The following is a 22,046-nucleotide window of genomic DNA, read 5'->3' as shown; positions in this document are numbered from 1 at the left end:
TATCTTTGCCTCTACATCCCAACCCCCAATTCTGAATATGGAATATGGGCAACAGCCTTCTTCTTTCTTCTCATTCGGTGAAGTAAGGAAGAGTCTGATGTCGTGCAGTTCAGGCAAGGCCCCTGGTCCGAATGGTGTCCCTATAGATCTTTTTCAGGGAATACCAGACCTATGGGCACCATTATTGACGAACGTGATGAACAGCATAATCCGAGTTGGCCCCCCTCAATCTTGGTATGTTGGAGTTATAGTCCCTATTTTTAAAAAAGGGGACAGTCTGACCCAAAAAACTACAGGCCAATATCCCTGCTGGACACTACAGCAAAGCTAATGGGACGGCTCTTCATCTCTAAGTTAGAGAATTGGGCCAAAGAAAATAATATCCTAATTCAGGCCCAATATGGTTTCCAGCAGAGAAGGGGCACCGTAGATCAGTGCCTAAATCTGTCACTCATAACAGAAAAATATACCAGGATGAAGGAGGGGAAGATATACATGGCTTTCATGGAACTGTCGGCGGATTTCGACTGTGTGACCCATGAAAAGCTGTGGACTATCATGAGGAAGATGGGAGATGATCAATTAATATTAAACTTTATTAGACAGATGTATTCCAACGCTATGTGCTGAGTACGTTATACAAACAATGGAGGCTGTACACGCCCATTTAAAATCGCCACAGGAGTTAAGCAGGGCTGTGTTCTTGCGCCATTTCTCTTCTCCATTTATACAAATGGAGTAGAAAAAGCCCTTATCAAGTCTACAAGAGATGTGCCAATATTTACCTTGCAACCTCTACCTCTCCTGACATACGCAGATGATGCAGTGTTGATGGCCAGGACGGGCTCCGGCCTTCAGCACCTCATATCCTTGTATGCATTGTTTATGGACTCACTTGATTTGAGGGTGAACCGGACCTAGTCCTTTGCAGTGATAGTGGGAGTAAGGAAAAGAGAGAGAACACCGTACCTCCATGTGAAGAATGAGAGGATAGAGGTCATGGATTACTTCCCGTACTTGGGGATTCTTATTGATAAGGATTTGGCATAGACAAAGCTAGTGCAAGGACGCAGGGGGGTAGTGGAAAGAACCCTGTTGGCTGTAAAAACGTTTGCTAAAAATGTGGGTGATAGACCACTATTACCAATAAAACAAATTTACCAGGCCAAAGTTACGGCAGCAGTGATGTATGGGGTGGGTGTTTGGGGCACTGTAGAAACGGGGGCGCTCCAAACTATAGAAAATACGTTTTTTAAATCCCTAGTTGGCCTCCCTATCTCGACCCCTAACTACATTTGGCACTTAGAACTGGGACTCCCCTATATCACCGATTCAATACAATTGGCCCCTGTCCTTTTATGGCAAGCAATCTGGAAAAGGAACACACTCCCCCTGACACATACAATAATCAAGAATTGTTTAAATATGGATAACTGGAGGAGACCCATCTGTTTCCGGTGTAGCGACTGAGTTGAGTGTTGCTTCCTGCTGTCTACAGCGCCGGGATGCCCCCGGGTTACTGAGCGCGGTATAAATTTTATATTATAATAATAATAATAATAATAAGATCCAGATGGTTGTACTATGTAGAAAAACATCTGAACAAAATTGGGTTACCTCAATTGTTCCAGAATCCAGCTGAATGCAGAAAGTTCTCCAAGGAAAAGGTAAAAAATGTGTTTAGGATGAGAGTAGATTAGGAGAGAAGGGAAATTCATGGTAAGAAGCAGGCAGTGGTAAATTACAGTTCAATTCCCACAGTGATCGAGAGAGGACATTTCTTTTACCTGTCAGACGTTATAAACTCACACTATAGATGCATATTGTTAAGGTTTCATCTGAATATGATCCCACTTATTTTATCCTGGTAAAATAGACAACCATTCTGTGCCCATGTGACAGCTTGTCAAGAAAAACTGATTTGCACCTGGTTTTATTTTGCAAACTGTATAAAAAGGAGAGGGATAGCTATCTAAAGCCGATATTACAGAAGATGAATTTTAAACAATGTAGGGTGGCACTATATTTCTTACAGAGTTTATCTGATTCTTTGACTTGTTTTACATTAGCTTCGTTTCTATGGGCTTGCATGAATAAAAGGAAAAAAACAGCGTTAGAAATAGTTACTGGATGAAAAGTATATAATAGGAGCAAAAAACCATGGAAACTGACCATTTTTTTATAGCTCTAAATTTCAAATTTTTATTAAGGATAAAATGAACTATGGTATTTTTTAACTTTTAATGGAAATTATACATTGGAAAGTGGTTTTATATATGTACTTTTATAGTCTGACCCCCAGAGGCGTGCACAAGGAAAACAGTGTTGCAGGGAAAGTTTGGGAACAGTACGCCAAGGGGCTGTACACCTGTGCGCCAAACAGGCCCACCCCCGGAAGCTTTGCGTGGTCCAAGCTGGCGGCTACAACCATCGAACCCGAAAGCTACCCGACAGAAGGACCAAGTCCGACCCGGCCTGGAAAGTTCACAGAGGCGGAGGTCTTAAAGTGCATCAAGGCCATTAGAACCGATGGCGCCCCAGGCCCAAACGGGATCCCGGCCCAGGTCCTCAAAACTGCCTCAGCCTTCTTTGCATCCAGACTTACCCCTTTATTTAACCACTCTTTTGCCACTGCAATTCTGCCAACTTCTTGGAAAGGTTCAATCCTATTCCCTATTCACAAAAAGGGGGATCATACGAACCCAGCCAATTATAGGCTTATAGCTCTCCTCGACATAGAAGCAAAGATATACGCCCGCCTTCTTCTAAGGGATCTGGAGAATTGGGTGGACAAGAACAGCATTCTCCCGCCCACACAGACCGGCTTTAGGGCTAATAGCTCCACCCTCGATAACATCACAGCCCTCTCCTACCTCGCGAAGAAGGCCAATATGAGGAATAAGCCGCCCCTGTTTTGCGGTTTCATAGATTACTCTACAGCCTTTGATCGTGTGAACAGAGGTCGGCTTTGGGTAAAACTTGATTCCTGGGAGCTACCACAAGTCCTGCTAAAAGCCATAAAAGCGCTCTACGAGGGGACCGGGGTCAAGGTGAAATTAAGTCCTACAATAACATCGGCAAGAATAGACACCAATTCTGGCCTTAAGCAGGGGTGCGTCTTGGCCCCCATGCTTTTTAACTGTACTGCGGACATGGGGACAGCCCTGAAAGATGCGGAAGCTCGTCTTGGAAATGCTCCGGTATGCAGACGACACGGTGGTCATGGATCACACCAGGGTGGGGCTCCAAAGAGCGTTAAGCAGCCTTGCCACATATAATAAGGCAAATGACCTACGGATCAACGTAAGCAAGACCAAGATCGTCATCTTTGACAAATACCCCCACAAAAAAGAAGCATCATGGTCCCTGGGGGAGCACCGTATCGTTACTGCCTCATCCTACTACAACTACCTGGGCACCTGGGTCTCCGAGAGTGCCACAGCAGCCAAACACCTGAAGGAGTTTAACCAAAAACAGACAGAACCTTACTGTCGCTAAGACGCTTAAGTCATCGCTTGGCCAGTCCCTCAGCCGAACCAATGCTGACAGTGCTCAGGGCTAAACTGATCCCCGCCATCTCGTATGGGCATATAGCCTACCCAGGCGCATTTGACAAAGAGGTCAATGCGGCCCAGGCGAAAGCCTACAAGATGGTGCTACAGGCCCCCAGACATGCAAGGAACAATAGGCTAAGGCTAGAAATAGGCCTTAAGCGACCAGAGCTGGCACTACTGGGGGACCTGTTACAATTCTACATTAGAGTATTGAAAGCGCCAGTACACACCCTAAAGCACTTCCTAAAAACAATCTTTGGTGAAGTGGGCTCCCCATGGCACTCCAAGGTGGAACTAGCCATTGATGTACTGAAAATCGAGAGAAAGAGCCTGCATGAGATTCCATTTTCAGCCTGGGCCCAAGCCGTTTAGCGTCAAGTCCAGACCATCTCTTTCGGGCTTGACCTTGCATCCCTTCGGCATAACCCACTAACTCAGGCCCTGGACAAATCATATATCTCTGGAAAAACCCCACATATACCTGCAAGACCCAGTATCCACCCACGCGAGAAAGAAAATTCTGTATTTTCGCCTCTTGGCCCTCAGGACCGCGGACTTTAACCCTAAATGGGCACGAACGGATGGCGCCATAGCCTGTCGTCTATGCAATTATCACAGAGAATCCTGGCTACACTTGCTGTGTTGTTGCCCAAAGTTGGCCAACGACCGTCATCGTTTTCTGCGTCCGACCTTATGGAACTTAGGCTACAGAACTTGCAGAGAGGCCTTGGAATGGTGCCTCTCTGTCTCCACGACCTGTCTGATCGCCAGAGTTGGGAAATTCATACATCTGGTAAAAATGGCTCTCGACTCCCACTTAACGGCCACTAATCCTAAGGGTTCCGATATTGGGGTCTGCGCCCTACCGGTGGCCCCAATGATGCTAGCTCACAGCTAATTTAGCGTGTGCCTGTAAAGCAACTGGAATTCATCGGCCCCAGTCATCTAATCTTGGTTGGTCTAAGGGCCCAACGAGGAACCCACCTTTCGTCAACCGGCTTTGGTGTATGAATTGATTCTACCGAACTTCTATGCGCCTCTCTTCATCTGTTGTGGAACAATGGAGTGACCATACTCTCCTCCTTTTAAAAGAACTCTGCTCTGGACAACTAAGCAGTATTAATTGTCTGCATTTTAACTCAAAGTGGTATCTACTTTTTATGTGTGGACGGGGCACGTGGGGGGGGGGGATGTTCATTAAGTTTTTATACTGTAAAGATTTTAAGTAATCGTGCAGTTCATCAATAAAATAAGTAATGTACTTTTATAATAATTTTGTATTCTATCGAACTCCAAGAGCTTGAAGAAGAGCTTGGTTCCTGTTCTGAAGTCTCAGGGACACAAAGAGTTCACCTCCAGCTCCCCTGAACTTCCTTGCTGGGAGTTCTGAACTACCAAGAGGTGCCTGTAGCTTTTTCTGGGCCTCTGGAGGTTGTTCTGGCCGTTGGGAGCTCGAAAAGCAACACAACAACGAGAAGCATGACACATCCGTGCCTGTTTCCGACGCATCGCCGAAGGAACCAACGAGCGCCTGCCTGCGGGTATAGAAACCGCTGCATGCCGCATCGAGTGCACCGGTCTCCGAAGTCCTAGATCACTACACCTATTCTGACGCAAGCCCTGCTGTGAGGCTGCAGGAATCCACGCATCGTCCCGGATACTTGCATCGCGGGTACAGGTCTGTCGTATCGGTGGGGGACGCAGTAAGAAACCGACGCATCATCTCACCATGCAGTAAGAAACCAAGGCATCACCTCATCTCCAGGAAGGAACTGACACAACACCTCCCCTGGAGCAAGGAACCGGCGCATCACCTTCACTACAATCCTTTTTGTTTGTGTGCGTGACGCATCCAAGGTACTTTGCGTGAAAATTGTCAGATCTGCAATTTGCTTTGAACTGAACTATTTCTATCATTTGAAATTCATATTTTTATTACTGTAGTGTGGATTGTTGTCGTTTTGGTCTTGTTTGGTTTAGATAAAGATTACTTATTTTTCTAAACTGGTGTGGTGTCCATTTGTAGTGTTTTCACTGTATTACTGTGTGTGTTCACAAATGCTTTACACACTGCCTCTGCGATAAGCCTGTCTGCTCGTGCCAAGCTACCAAGGGGGTGGGCAGGTGTTATTTTAGGAGTGGATCCCCCTTACCCTGACTAGGAAGAGGGATTCCTACTTGGACAAAGGTACCTACCTCTGCCATCTAGATACCCCATTTCTAACAGGACATGCTCCATGGGCACCTATTTCCATTGTGCCGAATTGCACATGGCGTAGATTTACGCACAGACTGAGGACTACAGCTTGCTTTGAAAATGTAACTTTTTTTATTCCCTTGGCAAACATTTTTACCATTGTAGGAAGCCATTTCCCTACACCTTCAGCACATCTGGGGTGAAACACTTCCCTTCTCGTAATAGAAAGGGAGTTACAATAAAATCATTTCCTTGGTGGGAAGGGGTTAGATTTCAGTTTGTGAATGCTGACAACTGCACTTTTGAGGGTAAGTGCTTAATCTGAGCTGATGGTTTCCGGGGCTAGCCACCAGCAGTTGTTAACATCGGAATGTATGCCACATGGTGGTGCTGTTTGCCTAATTTAGAAATTAGCACAACAGTTGTTTATTAATTAAATACACATTAAAAACGACTAATACCTGCTACCCGAGCCCTTCATATGGGCCCTGGCACTTACTGTTTTTACAAATTAAGCACCGTTGAGGACGTTCACAAACAATTTAGGCTAACCATGACTTGTGTTGCATAATTTCCACCCCTTTCCATGGTATTTAGTACTGAATAGTAGACACACTTATATTAGTAAATCAATACATGCCTGCAAAGAATTGTTCTGTAAATTCCTGACAAAATTACTAAATGAGGTATTTCTTGCCGTAACCACACATTTATGACAAAAAGTACGAATGTGAACAGGGTCCGACATGTTCAACATATTTCAAAGGCCCATCGGGTGAATGATGTCACAATACATCACAACACCAAAGTGGACACCAGCAAACAAAGTAACATTCTGGAATGCTAGTGTTGGTGATAGTTAGTAATGCAGGACTGGGTAAACCAAACTCCTTTTTTCTCTAGACTGGAGGCTCCTCCAACCTGTTCAGAAGGTATTTTGGAAATAGGCTATCACTAATGACAAGTTATCTAGAATGTTTTCACACTGGTTTTGAAATGCTGAAAATTAAAAATGCAGCAACCAATTTCATAATTACAGTTAGTTTCAAAAAGCCTTATTGCTGTGATTGTCACACTGAAAACGCAGATTGGCAAGCACCCAGAAAGCCAGTACCCCTTGTTTTGCGATATCAATAGACAGTTTTCCCACTAGGATTTATAGGAAGAGTTTACCTGTTTTTGTACTCGAAATTAGGATGCACATAGTCCTCCCAGCCCAGTCTCTTGGAAGTATTTCTGAAAGAGCTCAAAAGGTAAAATTTCCCTTTGTGCTTACCTGTGCTGAAGTCCAGATGTTGCAGTCAGAGGTCCACCGATCTTCTGTTTCATATTCTGATCGTTTGCTTCAATCTTTTTTCTCCTCTTGTTGTCTAGAGCCTTTTCTATAAAAGAAATATATTTCAATAACAGCCAACGCATAGCATAGTAACATTTAAACATGATGATATTTGTTAAACAGCTTGGACCTGATCCACACAGGGCCTCCACATTTGTGGTGGAGGCCCCTCAGTCATGGAGGAGTCTCTGCACTCGGGGGGAATCTCCACAAAGTGCGAAAAATCCACCTAAGTGCGGAGACTCCTCCATGACAGCGGGGCATCTGCCACAAGTGAGAATGCAGTTTGTGAATGAGGCCAATGCTGTTTGCTATGGATGTGAAGGTTGTGCATATGAAGCTAACATTGTATTGCACATGAGACATTCATGAGGCTTTCTTTAGGTTGCTAAGCAGAAATAATGATTGTGAAACTTGTACAATACATAGCTACTTCAAAACAAAGTGTCTCAGTGCTAAGGTCCAAACTGCCGTAGGCCAAATGCACCTCCTTTACCGCAGAATCAGCTCAATCTGAACAACCAGGTGTTTAACTTTTTCGATTCCAAGGGTTCTAATGGACTGAAAGAGGAAGAGAGTTGCAGTCTGGGTGCTAGATAGCTAAAAGAGCTCCCAGTGGGAGCTCTTTTCACTTTAGGGATGCTAGCCAGCATGGCACCAGTGGATCTTAAGTTCCTAGATGGAACATAAGGTTTGATAAGAGAATGCAGAGGTGTGTCAGTATTCGTCTAACTTGTAGCAGAAGCACAAGGCTTAAAGGACATTTTCTGCTTCAGTGGAAGCCAATGCAGCTGGGTGAGAAGAAATGCCTTTGGCGGCAGATAAGGGTTCACTCTGTATGCTTTCCTTCTACTCAAGTTGCCTAAATCATAAATGTGACAATTGGTTGTTACACGGCACTTAGTTCTGCGCCAATATTTCTACCAAACGTGAAAGGGCCACCCAGTCCACTCCAGAATGCCTGGCCATTATACCTGTGATGTTCTCTTCCATGCTCCTTTAAGACTAGAGGGCTCAGAGAGCTCCTGTGTTCTTAGAATGTAGAATGTTGTACCTGTAGGATTCTCTTCTTGTCAGTTGCTGTGGGCTGTTGCTGGATGAGGTTGAATAAACCCACCTCTTGCTTCAAGAACCTGTTTCCCTCATGATTTATAAATTAAACAACATTACATTGGCGACGATCGGGAGTAAACGCCTCAACTCGACAACACAGCGGAGTAACTGACCTGATATCTCCTCCAGCGGCTGCTTGAAAAGAAGTGAAGCGTAGTCTTCCCAGCGGCTGCGTTCATCTGGTGAGGGGAGCGGGTGGCAGTCAGAGCTTAAAATTTATTAAGGCGCATGGTTTGAGATTGTCTAAAGAGACTTCTGGCTTGTTTTGGCGCACAACGAGCGTTTTACCGTGCTCGCGCCTGCTCGCGAGTCTACGTCATTCATCTTGTACTCGCGCTGGAGTAGACGTCACGGTGCGCACAGTACGTGCTGCCTCTTGACTTCTCTGCGTTTCAGAGAAACGGAACGTTGCGTTTCAAGCCGCGGTACAGTTCTATACTTCTTGCGCAACCTGCTGCATTGTTCTGTCTGTTCTAAATAGAACGTCTTCCAAAGGGAAATAAACGTGGAGAGCATTATAACGTTTTGACTTCACGCAGAAGAGGAGAATAAAAGAAAAAGGCTGTGTACTTTGTTTATCGTTTTCCAAGATATATAAAAAAAAAAAAAAAAAAAAACCTACATTTACAAGTGATAAAGTCAAATTGCAAGTGAATTACAAGGTGTAAGTAGATTACAAGGTGTATTTTACTAATAAGACCTATAAAGTGCCTATTTAAAAAAAAAAAGACATACATTTATTTACATAAAGGAAGCTGAATTATAAAATATGCAGAATGTAACACAACCTGCGTTTTTCTTAACAAGTCCGGGTGAGCCAAACGTAAAGTGGAAGAAGTGGAAGAAAATCTTTGCTAACTATGCAAGAGTCTGTGGAACAAACCTGAGTGCCGAAAGAAAGCATTCTCTATTATTACATTGTCTAGGAGGGGAAGGACAGGATGTACTTGAGCATTTGCCTGATTTGTCAGCTGCTGAACAGAGGAACTTAAATGAGTATGAAATAGCGATTGTTCAGCTTGATAGGCATTACTTACCACGTCTCAGTACAATAATGGAAAGATACCATTTTGGCCTAAGAGAACAGAAGAAAGATGAGTCGGTGGAAGATTATGTATCTTCTTTAAGGAAACTTGCTTCGTCCTGTAACTTTGGTCAATCTCTTGATGAGAGGATTCGTGATCAATTTGTGTTAAGATGTGCACATGATGAAATCAGAAAGGAACTATGGTTAAAAGATGAACCTCCCCTTGAAGAAGTCTTGGAAATCGCAAAACAGGTTGAACACATGACAAAATGTGTTGGGGAACTTAAAAAAGAAAAAGATAAACCTGCAATGTCTGAATTGAAAGATGAAGTAAAAGTAGATGAGACGATCTGTCAAGTTAAAAGAACTGTGGGAGATAATTTTGAAGAAAAACAAGTTAGGCCTTCAAATTCTTCTTATAATAGGTTTTCATGTTTTCGGTGTGGTCAATTTACTCATTTAGCTAATGCACCCATTTGTCCTGCTTTAAAGGTAACCTGTAATTTATGTAATAAAAAAGGTCATTATGCGAAATTCTGCAGGACAAGAACACAAGGTACTGACAATTCTAGGAGGAGATGGTCTCAGCCACAGGTGAGATCTATATGTTTTGAGGTGAAAGATAGTGAACCAGATCATCCTTCATTCATGGTGAAAGTAGAAAATTGTATGGTAAATTTTAAATTTGATTCTCGTTCAAAGATAACGATAATTGATGAAAAACTATTCATTGATCTGTTTAAAAAGAAAGTGAAACTGTTTAGATGTGACATTATGCCTCTAGGTTATAGTGAGAAACCCATTTCTATGTTAGGATATTTTATGGCTGAGATTGAACTTGGTTCTCACATTATTGTGGGTAAAGTTTATGTGTCAAAAAAGGGGGATGCACTGTTGGGTTGGCTTCATCAACGTCAGTTAGGTGTTACATTGGACCCCAATGCATCTCCTCAGGTTCAAGTTCATGAAATATCTGATACTATAAGCAACATGAGTGATGAAAAGTTATCTTTGAGTTTAGCTAAACAATTCCCTAACGTTTTTAAAGATGATTTGGGTTGTCTACGTGGTTACAAGCACAACATTAAATTGAAAAATAATGCTCTGCCTGTTGTGGCAAAAGTCAGAAGGATCCCTCTGGTGGAACAGCCTAAAGTTCAGGAAGAATTAAATAAACTTGTCAAAAATAACATTATTGTGCCAGTTGAGGCTACTGAGTGGCTTGCTCCAGTGGTCATAGCCAAGAAACCTACTGGAGAGATTCGTCTTTGTATTGATCTGAGGTCCTTAAATAAGGAGGTAGTAGTTGATAGGTACCCCCTTCCAAATATAGATGAGATGATTTGTACGTTGGAAGGTGCTAAATATTTCACCACACTTGATCTTGCCTCCGCGTACCATCAAGTGGAGTTGGATGACTCCTCTCAAGATCTGACCGCATTTGTAACACCCATGGGTACTTTTAAATTCAGGAGGATGCCGTTTGGCCTTGTGTCGGCGGCCTCTGTCTTTCAAAGAGTTATGTCAAAGATCCTAAGGGGTTTATTGGGTGTCAAATGCTATCAGAACGATTTGCTGATTTATGGTAACAGCATTGTTGAGCATGATAAAAGGGTCTCTTTGGTGCTGGAACGTTTGGATGGTGCTGGTATGACTCTAAAAAGGTCTAAGTGTAGGTTTAGGGTACAAGAGGTCAATTATTTAGGTCATCGGATTACTGGTAATGGAGTTTTTCCTAAGAAGGAATTGGTTGAGGCAATTGATAAAGTAAAAGAGCCGAGGAGTAGAGATGAACTTCTCTCATTTTTAGGGATGGTAGAATTCTATGGTAAGTTTATCTTTAATTTTGCCAACAAAACTTGCAATTTGAGGAGGTTAACGGTAAAAAATGCTGTCTTTGACTGGACGGATGAATGTAAGGAAGAATTTATATGCATCAAGAATGAGTTAAGAAAGGCACCTTCTCTTCATGCTTTTGTTCCTGGTCTTCCCACGGTCATGTTTACTGATGCAAGTGATAAGGGACTTGGGGCGGTTTTGGTTCAGAAGAAGAATGGGAAGGATGCCTTGATTTGCTGTTCTTCTCGCTGTCTCAGGGGTGCGGAATGCAATTATTCGGTAATAGAGAGGGAGTCTCTCGCAATTTTTTGGGCTTTAAGGAAGTTCAAAAATTTGATCTGGGGCACGAAAGTTAGTGTCTTATCTGATCATAAACCCTTGAGAGAGGTGTTTTCAAAGAAAGGACTAGATGCGATATCTTCCAGGATCAGAAAGTGGATTGTCTCATTACAAGAATTTGAGTTTGATGTGGAGTACATTCCTGGCTTAGCTAATAAATCTGCGGATTGTATGTCAAGATTAGTTGATTCTGATAACTCTGAAGTTGATGACTCAGGTGACTGGGAGGAGTTTACGAATGTGTGTGAGGTGACTGATGGTGCAATTGATGAATCTGAATGGAGAGTAGAATTGGAGAAGGATCAAGAAAGTTTGAGTGTCATACAATCTTTGAAGAATAACACTAGGTTGGTTAAACCTTGGTTGTTAATTTCTGATGAACTTTCGGTTAATAATGGTCTTTTAACTAGAGGGACTAAACTTGTTCCTCCTGGCACATTAAGGAAAAAACTATTAGTACATGCTCATTGTGGTCATTTAGGCATAGTAAAAACCAAGGAGATACTTCGCATGCAATTTTGGTGGCCAGGTATGGACTTAGAAATTGAGAGAATGGTCAGAGAATGTCCTGAGTGTTGTGCTAGTGATAAGATTTTAAAAACTAGACACATGCCTATGGTAAAAAGGACTTTGCCGGGTCATCCCTGGGATGAGGTTGCTATCGACATCGTAGGTCCTCTTTCAGGAGTTTCTGATACTCCTTATCTTATTGTGTTAATCGACCTTTACTCTAGATGGATTGAAGTTTCTGCTGTCAGAGATATCACTTCTGAGGCTATCATTAAATTTCTAGAACCTCTGTTCAATAAGGAGAGCTTTCCTAACAGTTTATTATCTGACAATGGGCCTCAATTCTGTTCTCTCGTTTTTGCTGATTTTCTAAAAAAATTTGGGATTGTTCATAAGAAGTGTTCTTTGTACCATCCTGAAACCAATGGTGCTATTGAGAGAGTTAATAAGACATTGAAGGAGTCTATCCAGCTCGCTCGTTCTTCCAGTCTGAATTGGAAGTCCACTCTTCAGGACAGAATCAACACCTATCGCTTTGCTCCTCATGCTTCTACAGGCAGGTCCCCATTTGAACTCTTCAAAGGGAGGGTTCCTAACACTTTATTGTGCCCTGGGTGGATGTGCATGAATAAAGGTCTGGTGGACAATGACATTGGTGCTTGGAGGGCAAAAGAATTACTCAAACAAGATGCTCGCAAGTCTTACTTTGACAAGGTAAAAAATGTCCATTATCAGGAAGTCAAAGTTGGAGATTTTGTGAAGATTAAGACTCCTGTAGGATGTAGACCTTGGTCTAAATATACTGATATTAGGGCTGTGATTAAGATCTTTAAAAATGCTGTTAAAACTGATGATGGGAGAATATGGAATAAGAGTTGTGTTGTTGTTGTTGATCCATATTTGACTTCTCAAAGGGACTCTGTTCATGTTGATGATTCACATGATAATTTGCATTTTTTGTCTAATTCTTCCTTCGACAGGTTTTCTCCTTCTTCTTCCTTTAGAAGGAGTCAAAGAACCCGCAGAGCTCCTGTGTATTTGAGAGATTATGTTTGAATATGCTTCTTGTTTTATTATCTTTGCTAATGGTGTTTATGTGAGTTACTTAATTTTAGTTCTCTCATGTTCTCCTAATGTTTTGCATACCTTTCTCATTTGTTCAAGTGTCTAGAAGGGAGATGTGTGATGTTCTCTTCCATGCTCCTTTAAGACTAGAGGGCTCAGAGAGCTCCTGTGTTCTTAGAATGTAGAATGTTGTACCTGTAGGATTCTCTTCTTGTCAGTTGCTGTGGGCTGTTGCTGGATGAGGTTGAATAAACCCACCTCTTGCTTCAAGAACCTGTTTCCCTCATGATTTATAAATTAAACAACGTTACAATACCCATCAGAAAAGAAGAAAATCGTGCAAAGGGAAGATAACAAGGACAATTGTGCAACGGACTAAGTTGTTGATGACCTGGCAGGATCTGGTCAATCACGCATTAACCAGCTGTCCTCTCATTCTCGCAGCACCAGAGGTACATGATCTCAGAATAGTATTTGACCTTAACTTCAGCAAGCATCCACAGTTTAGAGTTGAAAAATAGTTGATTGTCTATCGGTATGTTATGGTTATAACTATTTTGTCTCATTCCATTGTGAAAAACAACAGACTACTTACATTTTATGGCAAGACCGGAGGCTAACATTATTGTATTTCTCCTTTAATGCCACCACACAGCAGCTCCTTTAACAAAATAGACACAAAAAAACATAGAATTCTAACATCGTAAAACCGTAGAACACTCCTTTCTCTTCCTTCTTTTTTGCTGCTTCAGGAACAGATACGTATTTTAAGTGGTTCTATGATTAATGTTGTTTGATGTGAGAAAGAAGGAGTGTGGCTGATCAAGTTTATGTTGAAACATACGTTATAAACTCGGTGCTTACTTGAACTTAAGAGAATAAGGAAGCTTTTGTTTTTAAAAACATCGAGGTACTGGTGTTATTTAGTTAAATTGTATCTCAAAAGTAAGGTTATGGGAGAAGTCTATTTCGTGAAACTCCAAATAAAATATGACTTCTAGGGGCTAAGATAGGAATTTGTATTTATTTTGAGGCTTACCGGCATTTTAAAAAAGAATGGCAGTTGATAACGGAGCAGTCCACACTCCTCGCCTGTTGCCATTTTGATCGGAGGCTCGTGGGGAGTAGGCGAGTTTTTCGTGCGGGCAGCTCAGGTGTTGCCTTTGTGACCGGAGACTTGCGGGGAAAAGGCGAGGTCTTTCGGCATGCGACGATCTCATGAAGCCAGGGAAGGCCACAGATGATGAAAAGAAAAGAGAGGAATGTTCCGTGTAGTCACAGAAGGAAGAGTCATGTCGAGGGCCGGTGGGCTGAGCTTATTATTTGTGTGGAAATTAAGGAAAGACTGTTTGAATAGTGTGGAGGCCATTTTAGATGTTTGGGATGATATTTCCTTTCATTAATGCGATTAGGTTCGACAGGCAGTTATTCAAAGAAGTTTCAGTTTACGGTGACAGGAATTTCTGTAAGGAAGTGATTCAAAGGACAGATCTTTACATTAGAGGTTTAAGAGAACATTTTAAGGTGTAATTCATTATGAATGAACCTAGTAATTAGGGCAGCTTAGTGGTAATATGGAAGAGAGAATGTTTAATATGTGAAATAAATGTTCTAATGATTTTAATAGTAAGATGGAGAAGAAATTCAACAGTTTTATTAAGTCTCAGGGTTTGTCTACACAAGAGGAAAGGGTTTTATTCTGCAGGGGAGGATCCTGCAATGGACGGTTGTGGTAAAGTCACTCTGAAAAGAAAACATATCGTAGAGGTGAGAAATGCAGCTAAGAAAATTAGGAAAAGAGAATCATCTAAGTCTTATAGTGATTGTGCAATTAGAATTAAGTTATTCCTCAGAATTTTAGTCAGAGGAGGAATGCAGGGGAAATTTATGAAATTCTACAAATAAAAGAGATAAATTGGAGGAGCAAGAGGCTCTTTTGGGTGAATATATGTTCGTTCCTTCAATGATAAAACATCCTTTGTGTCCCGAATGGGTACCAGTGGCTCATGCGGCTGAGTATATAGAATCTTGGTTAAGGAAGCAGATTCCGAAAGAGGTCAGAGTACGATTACGATCTGAATGCCCGAGACCTTGATCGGCAAATAAAGTGATGGTGACGCCTGAATTGGATGCAAAAATAGTTGCATTTATTAGCAAAGGATTCAAGGAAAGGCTTGGATAAAGGCCTTAAAATGTGTCAGGATCGATTACTGGATATGTCAGGTCCTTTGGCCAACATTTTTGAGATGGTTGTGGAAGCTTAGGTTGGAAACAAAGGTTTGGATGTGGAGGAACTACAGCAATGGATTCAGAGGGCACTATGTTTGCTAGGTAATGCAAGTAAAGCTTTATCCATTGAACGTAAAAAAAAGTATATTGCTGAAAATCGATCCAAAACTAGTAGACCTCATCAGTAATAAATCTAAGAGGGTTAAACGATTGGGTGGAATATCACCATTTCAAAATTAAAGGGATATATTTGGTGAGAGATGTTCTTCAAATGGGGCATTGGATGACTCGTCTGGATTTGAAAGAGGCTTATCTGACTATCCCAGTTTGGGAGCCTCATCAGAAATATATGCGGGTCCGATGGGGAGGGAAGATGGAAGTTCACTTGTCTCCCTTTTGGACTTTCTTCTGCTCCGTGGTGTTTCACCAAGGTGCTTCGTCCAGTGGCAGCTTATTTGAGAGAGAGAGAGAGGGATCAGGTTGATCATTTATTTAGACGACATTTTGTTGATGGACCGAAACAGATTGAAATTGATGGAAAACACAAGGTTTGCAATGGATCTGATAGAGAGTTTAGGATTTGTGGTGAATATGAAGAAATGTTGTCTTGTTCCAGGTCAGGAGACTCAGTTTCTGAGATTCATGCTGGGTACAGTGGTTTGTCCGCCGTTACTTCCAAAAGAGAAGTTAAAGTGCATAAGGAAGGAGATACAGACAGTTTTAGATGCAGACAAACTTTCGTTGAGGAATTTAGCAAGGATAATTGGGTTGCTTTCCTCTACAATTCAGGCCATTTCTCAGAACCTTTGAATTATCAGGCACTCCAGAGATTAAAAGCAGAGCATTTGAGGAATGGAAAGAAATATTCGGAAGATATAGTTCTTTCGGAGGAGAGCAGAGAGGTGTTGGTATGGTGGTTAAGGAACCAGGAGGCTTGGAATGGAATAGCCATATTTGGGGAGTGTCCAGAGTTGGTGATAGAATCAGACGCATGTCTGGAAGGATGGGGGGCAAGATGTGGCTCAGTGACAACAGGTGGAGTTTGGTCGAAGGGAGGAAAGGAAGCTCCATATAAATTGTCTGGAGTTGTTAGCAGGGTCTTTTGCAATAAAGAGTTTTACAAAGGACAAAGTAAAGTGTTCAGTTCAGATGTGAGATATGTGAACTAGTTGGGAGGACCAAAGTCAATGGATCTTGCAATTCTAGCCAAGGTTTTCTGGGATTATTGTCTTTAGCTGGAGATTGTTGTACAGACAGAACATATTCTGGGACTGAGGACTATAGAGGCGGATTGGTGTTCAAGGAATTACAGAGATTCAAGCAACTGGAGATTGGACAATCAGGTTTTTCAGGATCTGATGTCAATCTGGGGTCCTTGCGATGTGGATCTATTTGCGAACAGATTAAATGCACAGCTACCGAGGTTTTACAGTTGATGTCCGGAAGCTCTGGGGTAGGATGTATTTCGGCAGAATTGGAGGGGTCTCAGACCTTATGCTTTTTCCCCATTTTCAATGATCACTCGGTTGACAGGAGTTTTGAGGAAGTTGAAGAGGACCTTGGTTTTGGTGACTCTTCTTTTGAGATCTCAGGTTTAGTATCCAGTTCTGCTGGAAATGTCGATAGATTATCCAGTTCTACTCCCTGTGTTCCAGGATATCTTACTAAATCTTTGGGGAGAGAGGCACAAATTGGTAATGTTAGGTCACCTGAGGCTGGTGGTTTGGAGAATTTCAGGTGAGTATGGGAAGGCCTGGTCTTTCACACACAGCTCAAGTCTTATTAAGGACTTCTGGGGACCAGGTACAAGGCAAACATATAGACTGGCATGGCAGAAATGGGTATGCTGGTGTGATGAGAAGGGGTTTGATCACATTTCAGTTGATGTAGTTGAAGTGGTAAACTATTTGCCTGGTCACTGTCAAAAGGGACTGTCTTACAGAACCATTAATGGATATAGGTCTGCTATAGGGGCAGGTCATGAGTCAGTTAATGGGGTTTCGGTCAGACAAGATATGTTGGTAAGGAGAGTACTTGGGAGTTTCAGGATTTCAAAACCTCCTGTAACTAGGCATAATTTGGTTAGGGACGTGTCTAGGGTATTGCAGTATCTAGATGGGTTGGAAAGTTATGAATGTTTGAGTTTGAAAGTCTTGTTGTTAAAGGTGACAATGCTGTTGTGTTTGATTTCTTTTAGGAGAGTATCGGATGTATGGGCCTTGGATGTGTCCAGTAGGATTTTTACCCCAGAGGGAGTTGTTTACATTTAACTAGGAAAACAAAAACAAATTCTTTTACAATTTTGTATCCTTTTTTTGATGAGAAAGTGAATGTGTGTCTATTGCATGGTGTGAAGGAATATGGGAAGAGCAAGGCTTTCTTGAGAGCTGATGGGGAAAAGCAGATGCTTATTTCATTTAAAGCGGTCTCTTCACCTACTCTGGCTTGTTGGGAGAAAGAGGTTATGAAATGTGCAGGTGTGGATGTATCTGCGTTTGGAGCACATTCGGAGAGAGGAGCATCGGCTTCTGAGGCTTTTCTACTTGGAGGAGCTTTACAAGACATCTTACATTGTGCAAATAGGTGGAATGATGCAGTTTTTAGAAAATTGTATTTCAAACCTGTGGAATGTGCTGCTTCATTATTACCACAAAGGAAACAATTGATGTACGGAATGCTAGACAATGCAAACATTCACCCCCAGTCACAAGCATCTGGGTTTAATCCATCATTCTTTTGCTCACCACACCACCCCAGTTTGGACCCATCCATATGCAAATCAGTCTTGGTCCTGTTCTTTTTGGGGCCAGTCCAGCCCGAACTGCCAAGCCAGGTCCTCTTTGGACCTGAAACAGCATCCTGGGACCGGGTTCATGGCATCAACCTTCATCAGCCAGGCTAGCTTAAATCCAGTGGTGTAATGAGCACGAGACCCACGTCTGGGCATACCCTTCCCACTTAGGGCGACATATGCAAAAACAACAATTGATAGACGGAATGCTGGACAATGCAAACATTCACCCGCAGTCACAAGGATCTGGGTTTAATCCATCATTCTTTTGCTCATCACACCACCCCAGTTTGGACCCAGCCATATGCAAATCAGTCTTCACCCCGTTCCTTTTGGAAACAGTCCAACTGCATCATTGTTAATGGGAACACGTTGAACTTGCAATAATGTTAGCCGCCGGTCTTGCCATAAAATGTAGATTTTCATCAGCTTGGTGTTCAGAAAATCTGGATTTTATTAAATATCATTACCGCCCTGAGCCCTACCCAAATATAATAGTGTTATTTTTTATTTCAGCTGGATCACAACTTTAGAAGGAGAAGAATAATAATAAAGGATGGCTCATGGAGTGTTCTTGATGGATGAAGATTTACATGGAGATAATCATTTGGATATGTTTATGGACATTTAAATATTAATGTTTTACTTATGTGTTATGTTGAATGCAAAAAGAAAGAAGAGAAAGGAGTGTTCTACAGTTTTAAGATGTTAGAATTCTGTTTTTTTGTGTTCTATTTTGTTAAAGGAGCTGCTGTGAGGTGGCATTTAAGGAAAAACGCAATAATATTAGCCTCTCTGTCGTTAATAAAATCCAGATTTTCTGAACACCAAGCTGATAAAAATCTATATTCCCTCCTTGTGTGACATTGTAAATATACAGCAATTTGTGCAAAAGCAAAATATGTTATATTGGACATTTCTGTTGTAAGCATTATTACAACATTGGAATGTTGTGAGCTCCATTGAAAACAATGGCTTGCTCTGGACTTCTAATGGCTGGAAGAAGCCCTGACAGCAACATTCCAATGTTTGTTCACAGTTGTTGCTATGAAAAGAAAGCCTCACAGAGCCTGAGGTGATTTCAATCCCCTCAGGTTCCTTGAGGCCTTTCTTTTTACAAATTAGAACATTGTGACCTCTAGGGGCAGAATGTTCTAATAGCCTTAGAGCCCTCTGTAGCGGGCTCTTGAGGCCATTGAAGGCACGCTCCCTTGTTATAGGCCCTCACCTTCGGCTTGGGTCTTTAACGGTCAGTAGAGGTCGCTACGTCGGGCTCTAGGGTATAGTTTATCCCTTGCTTGAAATATATTCATGGCCCGCAAAGAATAACTAAGCATTCAGTGAGCTACTAGTACCACACATTGTTTAACAAAAACATGCATACATATAGTTTGCAATGATTGTCTAGACCTTGGGATTAAGTTTCGATGCTTGAATCTGTGATTCAGCCAGAAATGATGTGCACACTATGTGCTGAGAATGCATGGATGGAATAGCTCAAGCATCAATTCTTGCTGGAGCAGATTGTTTTCAGAAAGGAAATGAGAGTTGACTCATGACATCATCCATTAAAGGTAACAGTTTGGAAACGTCACATAAATCTTTTAATCAACAAAGTGTGGTTTGATGTTATCCCCAATCATAAGATCTAAGTGTTCAATCACATCAGAAAGGACAATCTCCCTTTAAGGCAGAGGTGCTACCATTTTCTTTTTGGCTAAAGACATATGTTTTTCAGAGACCAGACTAGCTTTCTAGGTTATTAATTGATGCAATAGCCTTAGTGCTTCATTGCAATTAAAATGCTCAGATAAAAGCAGTATTCCATTTACACATTCACTGGCAGTCTTTTGAGATGCACTGAATTATCTGGAGGCCAGCCTTTGATTCATATCTGCCCATTATCACTTTTGCATTGTTCACAAAGATCTCCCTCGCTTTACAGGCCATAGATTTCCATAATGAGCAGATGCTGCTCCGGATGAAGTGTTTGAATGCTCTCTTCCTTGATCAATGGTGTTTGTTCTTGCAAGGGTTTCTCATTCGGTTGCTTAGTATGAGTCATAACTTCACTCTTGAGTACCATCAGTTATGTTGCAGTGGAACTTTAGCGTCCTTGGGGTTGGAAAACAAATGTTGTAGAAAAGCTAATCAGATGAACTCCAACTTATTTGTTTTTTAATTTGCTTGCGGTGGAAAATTGGAAACAAATGTCAAAATTTGCTTAGCAGAAAACTGGAAATGAATGGATGGATTTCTTGCTTCAAACAGAGTTTTCCTCAGAAGCCACTGCCAGCTCTGCACACAGCATATTAAGGCTTTTGGGGGCCCCTGTTAGGAGCAGTTTTAAATTTATGATCCAGTTCCAGCTCTTTCATGCTCTCTTTGGCCGGTCACTGACAGTGCACAGGCACATTTGTCCAAATTATAAATGTGTGTACATCTGATATTCAGGGATAGTGATGTGTGGTTTCAATATTGTAACAAAGCAGCAGCTCACTAATGTTACTGAAAATATTCTCTGTGACACCCTCCCATGTCTCATATGCGAGGTAACGCTTTGATCTAAAAGAAACTTTACAGATGTTGCATGTAACAGAAACACAATATTTCTCTATAAAATGTCTGTAATAAAAACTCACACATCACCCACATTAAATATAAATGAAGGGAATAAAGGTATTTAAAACAATCTGTTTAAGAATGATTCAAGGCCATCAGGGCAAGACTCTGCAGAACATAGCTGGCTCTGTCAGCGGGGGCCCTGAAAGGCTGGGGCCCTGGGCCAGAGCCCACTTTGCCAATGCCTTAAAACTCCTCTGCTGAGAATGTCAGGGATGCCAAATATCAAGTCTGCCTAGTCTTTATTCCACCCCATGCCTCATAGCTATCTCTTTTATCTCACTCTTCAGGTTTTCTTAATTCCTGCTTTCTCTTTTTGTCACTGTTTTTGTGTCTTTCTTGAAAACTCCAGGTCTCCAAAAATGAGTGCCTGTGGGCCCCTAACTGCAAACACTGCCTCAAATAAAGCACAGTGGCTGTCCAGCAAGATTCAGATTGGTTGCCAGAAAAGACAGTAGGGGACAGAATAATGCACTAAATTATAGAACTCCAGAATCAGTAAATGTGCTTGACAGTATATGTAATGAGCTGTCTTGGTGTGTTCTCTGTCCAAGTGAGCACCAGTTCTGTTATGGCGATGCTGGTAGCAGAAACTGCGGAGCAGTCCAAAGACACATAATTCCGAGTATGCTCAATCAATTCTTTTCTGAATGAACTGAGCGATCAACAAATCCTGCACATGTAAATCTTTAATGCTTGAAAAATTAAATCCACTCAGTCCAATGTATTATCTTCTGGCCAAACATTAATTCTTTTGAAACGCATGTCCACCAATACATTCATGACTTCAATTGGTTACATCATTCAAAGCTCAAAAGCCCAATGCTTTTTGGGTTGACAGTATCCCTCATCAGGGGCACTCGGATCATCATGCCTGTGAGCTCAGTGGAACCCCACACATTGTACTGAGTAAATCTAATTTTTCAAGCATGAGAGAAGCACCAGGACTGGATGCAGCAGGTTGGCCGGACACCTGTGCTTTCTCTCCCCCAGCTGTCTAAGACAGCTCAGTATACAGAGCATCAAAGGGTGCATATCAGGCTGGCCATCGCAAGACGGCTGGCCAAAAAGACAACTGTACTTTTGAGCGTCCGGTCAGCCACTACTACAGTCCTTCATGCTGCCAATCGGCAACAGTGGCTCGGGGACACCCGGAGAAGGCTGGCAGCTTTGGCGCGCACACATCTGTAAAAAGTAAAATGAGAATTAAATAATTTCACTGTCATTTTATTGTTTTATGAGGGGCTCGCAGAGAGCGAGGGGCAACGCTCTCTCACCCTCGTGAAGAAACCACAGCTGACTGGCAGCAAGTCAATAAAGTCTATACACAAACTGCTGTGAATCACAAGAACCAACATATACTGCAGTCTTGGACCACTGCAAAATTATTGTCTGCTGTTTACTTCTGATGTGAGTCCCTTGCT

The 22,046-nt window shown here is 42.1% G+C and overlaps 1 protein-coding gene across 1 annotated transcript in view; it reads right to left on the bottom strand.

Annotated features, from left to right (window-relative positions):
• The window catches only part of EVC (EvC ciliary complex subunit 1), a 675,738-nt gene that overhangs the window by 86,626 nt on the left and 567,066 nt on the right, over positions 1–22,046 (bottom strand). The window contains exon 17 of the mRNA XM_078678487.1: positions 7,028–7,133. Within this exon, the coding sequence (XP_078534613.1) occupies positions 7,028–7,133 (106 nt within the window). The remainder of the gene's footprint in view (positions 1–7,027; positions 7,134–22,046) is intronic.

The sequence above is a fragment of the Lissotriton helveticus genome, chromosome 2_2, assembly GCF_964261635.1.
Source record: "Lissotriton helveticus chromosome 2_2, aLisHel1.1, whole genome shotgun sequence".
Taxonomy (NCBI): Eukaryota; Metazoa; Chordata; class Amphibia; order Caudata; family Salamandridae; genus Lissotriton; species Lissotriton helveticus.
The sequence above is the reverse complement of the archived record's forward strand: the minus strand, read 5'-3'. Positions and strand labels throughout refer to the sequence as shown.